Source organism: Phoca vitulina, unplaced genomic scaffold (genome assembly GCF_004348235.1).
Source record: "Phoca vitulina isolate PV1807 unplaced genomic scaffold, GSC_HSeal_1.0 scaffold37, whole genome shotgun sequence".
NCBI lineage: Eukaryota > Metazoa > Chordata > Mammalia > Carnivora > Phocidae > Phoca > Phoca vitulina.
Window position 1 is genome coordinate 2926388 of NW_022589740.1, and position 9971 is coordinate 2936358.

The 9971-nt window shown below is 51.8% G+C and overlaps 1 protein-coding gene across 1 annotated transcript in view; it reads right to left on the reverse strand.

Moving 5' to 3' along the window:
• Positions 1-3419: 3419 nt before the first annotated feature.
• Positions 3420-9971, reverse strand: part of LOC116646639 (spermatogenesis-associated protein 31E1-like) — a 13818-nt gene continuing 7266 nt past the window's right edge. Inside the window, exons 4-5 of the mRNA XM_032427478.1 lie at positions 7273-9794; positions 3420-3522 (exon numbers count right to left, since the gene is read on the reverse strand). Coding sequence (XP_032283369.1) covers positions 3420-3522; positions 7273-9794 — 2625 coding nt within the window. The remainder of the gene's footprint in view (positions 3523-7272; positions 9795-9971) is intronic.

Here is a 9971-nt window from a genome sequence, read left to right on the forward strand (position 1 = left end):
GTGTGAGAGAGAGCATGAGAAGGGGGAGGGTCAGAGGGAGAAGCAGACTCCCTGCCGAGCAGGGAGCCCGATGTGGAACTCGATCCTGGGACTCCAGGATCATGACCTGAGCCGAAGGCAGTCGCTTAACCAACTGAGCCACCCAGGCGCCCCCCCACAGCTAATTCTTAACATATTTTCTGACTTTTGTAAAGAAGGAAGAAAAATTGACAAGTACTTTTGTAGGTAAGTGACAGCATTACATAAATAAACCATTACATGATATTATGTAATATAATATTTTATAATATTTCAGTATTATACAAATAAGTAAAAATAAATAAATTTCCAAATAATGTAAAACTTTATAAGCTTATATCTTAATTCTTTTTATTGAGAATAAGAAAAGCTCTTTTCAACGAACTAGTAAAAGGTGGAACAAGGTTAATTAAAAATGAAAAGAAAAATCTTAAAAGTTGAGATTAAGAAAAAAAAAATTGAGATTAAGGCAGCAGCATAAAGGCCTGACACAATCTCTAGGAGGTGAGGGTTCCCAGATGAGAAAGTGAGGCCCTAACCCACCCAGCAGCACCTGGAAAGGAGGGGTGGGTCGAATGTGAACCTCTACCTACTCTCCAGAGAGAGTTTTCAGTGCTGGGAATGTACCCTCAACTGCTGTCACAACAGGGGGCATCCAGGAACCAACTTTGGGAATCTGCTCGCATCCCCTTGGCATTTGGGGACCCAGGGCATGACTGTCTGACCATCCTCGAGACATCCTGGGCCAGGGGTTGCTTTTGGGAGTAAGTGCTCTCCCAGGGTGGAGGGCGATCCAGAGGAACCACTGTGGCCCCGCTCGAGAGGGGAGACCATGGGAAGAGCGAGACCACTGCCCCGTGATGGGGGCACCGGGGGGGCCGGCTGGACGAGGCGCTGGTCCTTGCTGCAAGGAACGGCAGGTGCGGGGCTCTGGAAACAGCACAAAATGCCTACGAGAGGAAATCCACTCTGACCCCCTGCCAAGTCCCGGGGGCACCGCTGTGGGCGCCCCTGCTGGGCGATGAGCAGCCCGAACCCGAGATGGGTAAGCAGGTGAGGGTGGTGGGCATGGCTGGGAAGACGAAGCAGCACCAAGCGCATCTGGAGAAGTCTGTGCGTTCCCGCAGCTCCCACACTAGCATCCCATCGAGGTCAGGCTGCTCTCCTGGAGGACGGAAGCTTCGTGTTGAGATGCAGCTTGGCGTTTTGACTCCTACCCGGGACTGTGTGATTTAATGCCTGAAACCAGACCTTCTCTTGTTACCGAAGATAACCAGAGGACCCCCCGATTTCACCCAAGGCGGGGGGGGACCAGCACCCAGGAGCAGGTGTGAACAGGCAGATGGAGAGAACAGAGTTGGTTTTGAACTACCACAGGAGTCCAGCTTGTTCAAGGCAAATGAAGGAACAGCTTTGGGGTTACAGAGTCCTTTACAATCAGAATGAATCAGGAAAGACCTACTAAACACTGTGTCGCAAAAAATGATTTGGAGATTACTTGGAAGAATATTGTTTACTTTCTCAGAGAGGGTTTTTGATTTTCAATACATAAAAAACACTAGCTTTTGTGTGAGAATATTTAATTCTATAAAAAACAACTAATTGTGTGTACTTCGTTTTACAAATAAAAATGACTTGGAAATAATAATATGAAAACATAAAAACAGCAATAACAGCAACATCATTCAATACTTGCTAAGCACAGTGTTTTATAATTTGAACTCATTTTCCCTTGGCCGCAACGCTATTAACTTGGATCCCCATTTTCCGGGTCAAGGAAATGAAGTTTGGGGGCACGGGGTGACTTGCCCAAGTCACAGAACTGGTAAGTGGAAAGTTTAGCTCACTCCGGGGACACACACTGCAGAATAAATGTACGCGCTCTGCAGACGATTTACTGACCCTGGACATAGGCGTGGGAAGGGTTAGGGGCATAAAGTTACGGCAGGTGTAAGGAGGAGGAAGGATGGCGGTCTGGCTTCTGAGGTTTAAGGGCAGTGCCTGAGCTGAAAGAGGTCCACCTGGCTGGACTTCTGGCTGAAGCAGTCGTTGGAAGTAAACGGCACAGATCGTGGAAGCCACAGGGAGCAGGTGTTTCGGACTCAGAGGCGTGAGGGGGAGCTGCAGACCCCCTTAGGGTGAGTGCGGAAAGACGGCGCAGAAGCGCGTCCAGCCGGAGAACCGTGTCCCCCACGTTGGCCGAGAGGTGCCACCTGCCTGGCGCGCACCGTCTGATGCTATCTGCAAGTTACTTCCCCCCGCGGTGCAGGGTGGCCGTGGAGAGCACGGGGGCCTGACGCGGGCTCTCCCGGTTACCGGAGCGCAGGACGCGGGGCAGGACGAGGGCGGGCTCCCCGGGACACCCGAGTCACGGACACCCGCCTCTGCGTGGGACAAGCAGCAGTGCCCGTGGCCAGGGGCTCGATTCTGAACACCGATCCCGTTCCTGGAAATGACTGTGTATCTGACCCCGCTCAGAGAGGTGGCAACGGTTGGGAACTCCTCTGGATCTGGATGTTCCCTGCGGTGCCCCCGTGCTGTGAGCACCGCAGAAGGTGGGGGGGTGTGTATTTGGGAACACTTCCAGAAGTTTCTGCTGATAAAGTAAAAGTGTATGAAACTTTTGTGACCTATTAAGAGGAACGCTCTTAAGGGTGAACACTGTAGACTGAACACATTTTTTTTTTTTTTTTTTTTTTTGCCTTTTGGGAAAAGATCTTTACCCTGTGGAGTAATAAAAAGTATTCACGTAATTGCCACCCTCCACATGTTGTTCTCAAATACCTGATTTATTGAAATCAGTGTGAGGCCTGTTTTAAATATAAATTGTTTTCAAAACCAAGCTTGTAACATATTCTGAATAGCATGTAGAGAGCCTGGTGGATTAAAAATCACTTCATTTTCAGCAAAATGGAGATCTGTGTTTGTTATTTCCTCCATTATGTTTAGTTTTTGATTTCCATTTCTGTTTGGTATCTATAAATGGTGAAACGTTCATAAGATTTACAGGAGGTGAATCTTGTTAAAAATAAAATACAGGGAGCCATAAAGTCTGGAAATATTCACAGTGTTTTTCTAATAGATTGAACCCTCTTAACTGTTTGTTCTAGGGTGAAGGTACAAGTTTATGTGGTAGAAATTGTACCCACAAATCATCAGAGGCGACCTATGACAGGTGTGCGTGCCGTGACTGATGGGAATGTTGCTTTAGTGCATATTAGTTCATCGAAATCTTACACAGTTTACTGAACTATGAATTGTTAGTGAGGGAAACACATTCACATGTCATAGGGATAAACTATTATGGACGTTTCTCTATGTTTGCAGATTTCATGGCTACGCTGAACGACTTTAATTCAAAAGACTGAATAATAATCACTCCATTAAATCGATTGAGTCAACTAGAAAAGGATATACTGCTCTTTGTAAAGCATTTCCTGGACGAAAATTTTCCTAATTGGCCCCATTTTGTTCTGATCAGCAACCTGTTCTACATTAGCTACACTAAAAAATAAAAAATACTATCCAATACGATAACACATCCACGACCATATGCCATCATTTTGTGATTCAATGACGTAAGGGAGTAAGGGAGAATAGAAGGGTATTTCTTGTTGAAATAAATAGGCAAAGAGCTTTCATTTAGCTCTGCTTCTCTTAATGAAGACTGACCCTATAATCCTGATGGATAATCTGAGAGACTTAACCAGGGACACATCCTTGGCAGTGGTCATTAAAATAGATTTTAACAAGGCAAGAAAAGCGAGTTGCTTATGAGTAGCAAGAAATATGCATATACTCTCATTAAAATGCACCCTTTGGAAAGTGTTAGTTCTATAATGTGAGGATTTTGATGATTAGTGTACACTTTTTCTATACATTAATGTACACTTTGATTATTACTGTACACTTTATTCAATTTAGATATGAAGATGTCCCTTCTAGTAATTAGTTCATGTGCATATCTTGTGGATTAAATGATATATTTTGTAAGTTTTCTAACTATTTGAAACAATGTGTCCTTTTTTAGCCCTATAATGAATACAAAATGGAGCCTGATTGCCTGAGTCTCGCAAAATGTGCATTTTTAAAGAATTATTTAAAAAGGGAATCCTTCCAAGTAGTACATCAGTTTAAGCTAGTCTGAACATTAAGACTTTGTCACATCTGGAAATATGTGTAATCTCATTTGAGGGCATTACCACATTTTAAGGAAAAAAATTTAAAAAGTATAATTTTTACCAGAGGATAAAATAGAAATATTTCTAGATACCTGACTCATTTGTAAAAATCTTCACATAACTGTGAGCCTGTTTCCTTTAAAAATAAGACAAAACTCACAAACCTGACAAAGCTATTATGTGCAAAATAACATCCCAGCCCCCTGGGAAGTGAGAGTCCAGATTTTTGCTGGTTTATTTTATTCCTCCAGCCGACTTGCCACACGCCTTTACCGTGTTTCCAAAGTAAGGAAGTCAGCCATTTTGAATTCAGATCTTGTCTCCAAAAAATGTGACACGGACATCCTTTGACTAGACATTAGTAAAACTTGACAAATAAGATATTTTCTCTCATTGGAGGTTGGTGGCATTTTGCTTGTGCTTTTGTTTCTCTAAAGTGTGGTCCGAACAAGCTAATGAAAACCTGTGGAGGGGAGAGTTTGCATATCTACCGGTGGAATCTGTAATTCTTTTGTTCGGGGGCAAGGACCTAGCACAAGGATAAACATTCATGAGCCTTTCCCCGAGCGGAGACCCCCATGTGGGAAAATGCTGACAACGTCCCAGAGTCAGGGGTTCTCAGGAGGGCACAGCCTCGTCCTGCACTGCAGTTTGCTAAGTGGTTTCAGGTCCACTATGAAGGTCCTGTCACTGTGTGGCTGCTCGGCTCCTAGTGACTCTGAGGTGTCAGGCTCTGTGTGGGACCTCTCAGAGAGGAGGCTCTGTGCGGGATTTCCCAGTGTTCGTCTCTGTGGGTGTTCTCTCAGTGTGGGGTCCTTGGATGTGAGGTCTCTCTGTGTGGATCTGTGGGATAAGTATTTCTGTGGGTCTCAGGGTGTGAGTCTCTGTGGGAGGTCTTTGTGTAGGGTCTTGCTGTGGGGTCTCTTTGTGGGATCTCTGTATGGGGTCTCTGTGTGGGGTCTTGGTGTTGGTCCCAGTGTGGGTCTCCGTCAGAGGTCTCTGTGTGGGTCTGTCAGAGGTCTCTGCGCGGGGTCTCGGCGTCGGGCTTTCCCTCTCCGGCCTTGCACCGTCTGGCAGGAGAAGGGCAAAGGGACTTGCTCCTTCCTGATTCTGGCTGTTCCACCAGCATCCCGTCCGAGGCACTTCTCCCGACAGGAGCGTGGGGTGCACGTCTGGTTCCCCAACTGCAGGACTCACGTCCTGGTGCCCCTGGGAGGACCTAGCAGCAGCCAGGCTCAGGAACCCTGCTTTGGGCCACCCTCTCCTGAACTCCCGAGGGCCCAGGGCGCTCTCTGTCCCCGTCCTGCCTCCCCCGGGGCCTGGTTGCCGTGTCAGTGCTGGGCGCACCCTGGGGGCCTAGAGGCAGGACCTGGCTCCAGAGAGAAGCTGCGGCGGAGCAGGCCTGCGCCCACTCCGCCCTGCACCCTGGGTCCCCTCCCACATGTGGGGTCCTGATGGCATGGGGGCAGGGCCATGCCTGCTGCCATCTGGATCGGGGGTCCCTCCTGGAGCAGGACTCTCCACCACGCGAGCGATGTGTGGGGGCCCCGGAGGATGATGTTGGGCTGGGAACAGGGCATGCAGGGGGCCCCTCCTGGACTGCACCCTCATTCTGGACGGTCCGTTCCAGCCGGGTGTGGGACAAACTCTATCTGATGACCTCCTCCCCCTTCGGGCTCTGGGGTAACCAAGACCGGGAGCCAGGCAAGACTTGCTACATGACCCGGGCCAGTCCCTTGGCCTTGGAGTCCCCACCAGTCCCCTGGGAGCTGTCCTTGGGCCACACAAGTAAGTAAAGGTCGCAGACTACAAGTCTGTCCCGAGGCCCCCAATCCCGTGCAATCTTATCAAATTGTGCAGAAATTAAGCTTCCCTGCCCGAAGGCCTTGCTGCCTCTGGGCGCCTGACCCTCTGTGTGGGAGCCTCAGGGGGCTTCTTTCCCCCTGGGCCCGGCAGCTGGAGTGGGGTGGAGGCCCTGCGGCCACGGGGCCTCTAACTTGTCTCCACTGGGCCTGTAGGTGACAGTGGGACACCACGGGTCCTCGGTCGTCACACCAGGTATGGGCACACCATGTCACTCTGCCTCCTTCCTGGAGTCCCACCTAGGTGCAGTGTCCCCCTGCCTCCCAGCCACCCCCCTGCTCCATCCCCCAGAAGGGGAAGGGGTTGCTGGTGAGCAGGGCAGACTGGTCCACAGTGGCCTCTGTGCTCCCCGCTGCACACCCTCAGAGCCGTGAGCTCCTCCCTTGCTGCTCCAGAGCATGAGAACGGGGGCGGGGGGGTGACACTGAGCTAAGAGGGGCTCCCAGGTGATGTCAACCAGCTTCATCGGGGAGAGAAGGGTTCCTGGGGTAGCCGTGCCCTACTCCCCCAGGAGATGGGGAGCAGGATTTCTCCCACCTCTGCACTGAGGGCCAACCTTGCGCCTCCAAACTCCGTGCCCCACTCTGACATAGGACTCTGTCTTCCACATGTCCCGGAGCCTGAGGGGGATTTCTGCCTCTGCAGACCCTCCCTACAGCCACACAAGTTCAAGGTAGAGAGAAAGCAGGAGAGGACGGGCGGAGCCAGATCCTGGTCTTGGTCATGTTCATCTTGTCACGGAAACCGAAGGCGTGTGAGGGAGGGGGTGGGGGTGCACCACACGGTCCCCCTCCCTCCAAGGCCCCATGCCTTCTGGAAGCCAAAGCAGGCACTCGGGGAGAGCAGACCTTGATCCTTCCCTTCCCCCGAGCAGGGCACAGACAGAGGCCGGCATCTCTCATGAGAAAGAAACATTTATTTTGGGGAAACAATAAAAATTGTGGTCCAGAGAAGCCCTTAGCCCATAGAGGATGTGCTAACATGAGAAATAAAAGTTCTTCTCTGCACTGTTTGCATTTTTTCTTGGAGAAAAGCAGTCCCACCAGGAAAGGCATGAGAAGCACACCCTGACGGGCCAGATGAGACGTATCGGAGGAGGCAGTGCCTCGGGCAGTGGGGGTGCGGAGGGCGGCCCGAAGCTCCTGGCACCATGGACCCGTGCTGGCAGGGTCTGCCCGGGCACCCCGGCACCCTGGCTGGGAAGGCCCACCTGTTGTCCCTGCTTCTGATCCACTCGGTCTCGTTGGCGCAGCTGTGGCCCTTGGTGGTGGCTTGCTGGTTGGAAGCTGTCTCCCTCATCACTCTCCTCTGCTCTTGATAGGAGAGGACTCTGTGGTAGCAGACATTGGGACCTGCCGAAGCCTGGAGATCCCTGTGGCACCAGCTGAACTCCGGGGCCTGAACTCCGTGGTGAGGCACCATTTTCTGCTGTAGGATCTGTCCCACAGCCGTCATGAGCACCTGAGCCTCGGCCGTCGCACTGTCCACAGCTGATCTGCCTGTGACCGGTCCCCGACTCCGGGATGATGAAGACTTGCCTTTTTGAAGGGGATCTTCCAGTCCTTTGCCTTTACTGGAAAAAAACCACTGTATAAAGTGCCTCAGCCTTCTTTTGAAGTAGCTTTCCGGAGGAGCCCTCTCCTTTTTCAGCAAGAGGTGACAGGCCTTTCCTCCTGAGGACTCTGCTGCGTCCTTGTGCTGGACAGTGCGGCTCATCTCACTGATCTGGAGGACCTTTAGTGCTGACAGCTCTTTTCCAGGCTCCCTCGGGCTGGGCCTCCTGTGGTCCTCTCTCTCAGCAGTGGGGGCAGATGACTTGCTCGGGCTCTTACATTGGTCCCGCGGTCCCAGAGGCTCCGGCTGCCTCTGGATTTTCTGTCTGCTTGATCTGCGGCCGTACAGTACCTGGGAAGCTGATGTGTCTTCACTGGACCCACTCTGGAAGCCATACAGGGACCCCTGAGAAGCCAAGATGTCTGCGGCAAGGAATACATCGGAATGACAGTCTCGGAGAAGGCTGTCAGTGGCGCAGTCTTGAAGGAGGACACCCGTTTCACAGTCTTGCAGGAGCACGCCGGCGGCATTGTCTTGAGGCTGGTTCTCTGACTCCATGAACTCCCGGAGCTCAAACTCTCTAAGCTGTGCATCAAGGCAGAGCTCTTCTGGGTCTTGGCCGACCAACTCTGTAGGTGGCGAGGGGCTGTCACTTTTCTCTGAAGACCCTGATCTTCTCAGATCTGCACGGATGGTTTGGTTGTTGGCCCACACGCCGGGTTCCAAGGTGACTTCCCAAGCGGGAGCCTCCTCGACCTCCCCAGCGTCCCAGGACTCTTTGGCACTCAAATACTGGGACTCTAAGTCGAGCTCTAGCACTTCTATGCTAAGGCAGGAGTCTTGTGAGGCCCAACCCCCACTCTCCCTCCTTGGCTCACTTGTGGCCATTGCTGGACTTGGACTTGACTCCAGGTTGCTATTCATAAGAGTCCCTGAGGCAGGTTCCCTGTGCCAGATTCTGCCCACAAAGCTGTATGTGAGGGTCTGAGAAGGTGACCTGGCCTCCTGTCCAGCCAGAGGGGCCTCCGATGGCCCACGGCCATCACGTGGTGAGGTCCCTTCCAGGGCCTGCTGGATTTCCTCACATGTAGGCTGGGGAGCAGGGAGAGGACTCCCCAAGGTGGGATCAGACTCTTTTACCACCTTCTCTCCTTGATGGGGCTGAGGAGGTTTTCCCAAGAACTTGGTTTTGGAGCGGGCCTTAGATACACAGGTGGCTAAGCAGGGAAGGGAGGACCGGGGAAAGAGGAAGCCCTTTTTCAACTTAAAGAGATTTACAGGCTTGAGGACCTTGAGGGGTAGTCTCCACCTGTGCTTCACCCGAAACCTTATAATATGTGCTTCTAGCATCCGTTGAGTGTATGGACTGAGGATGGAAAAATTGTGGGAGGTGGTCCTGTAGGGTTCCCAACCCTTGGAAAATGCTGGCTTTCCAGTTTTCCTGTGAGTGCTTGGCTCTCTGGGAAGGTCCAAGGCATGGTGGGCAGCGAACCTGGAACGATGAACATCTGCAGGGATCTGACCTTCTCTGATCTGTCCCAACTTCCTGCCCAAATGGGCTCTTAGGACCTTCTCTGGGTGCTTCTCGTCTGCGCTGCTTGTTGAAGGTTTCAAGTCTGTGTCTGACTCCTCAGAATTTATTCCTGGAGCCTTCCCTGGAGAGCTCGCCAAGCCCCTGTGTAGATCTTTCCGGATCCTCCCTGCAGTAGACCTTGAATCCTTGTCCAGGTTTTTTCCCGGCATGGTCCTTGCTGGGTACCTGGACCCAGTCTTCTGTGTAGCCTCGCAGGTTCCGTCTCTAGAGTCAGACTCAGACGCGGGTCTGTGCCAGGCCTTTGCCTGTGGCACCTTCCAGAACTCTCCGTGAGGCTGTATCAGCTTTACAGATAGCTGGATCCTGTGGGGCAGGCCACTTTGGTGCTTCACGAGCCTCTTCCAAAGGTGCCACTCCAGTTGCTCCCGGAGCTCAGGGTCGATCAAGTCCCCGGGAAGGACAGAGACTGACCCGTGGCCCTGGGGGCCCTGGCCATCCTGTGGAAGGTTGGGAGGACCTTGACTAAAGACTTCCTGAGATCTTTTCACCACAGCAGGTAAGGTCCTGCCCCTTTCTAGTTGCTTCTTCAAAAAGTGACATTCCAGGTTTTGAATTGCAGTTGAGGTGAAAGATGGTGTCTTCTTCTGGGATTCAGGGCAAGATACCTCACAGGTCCCCATCTCGGGTGGAAGAGAAGGTGGTCTGATTGGGACAGAAGGTGCAAGGTGGGCCTGGGGCTGGGGCTGAGCCATAGGCAGGGGCTGGGGCTGGGGCTGATCCAGAGGCAGGTGCTGGGGCTGATCCAGAGGCAGGTGCTGGGG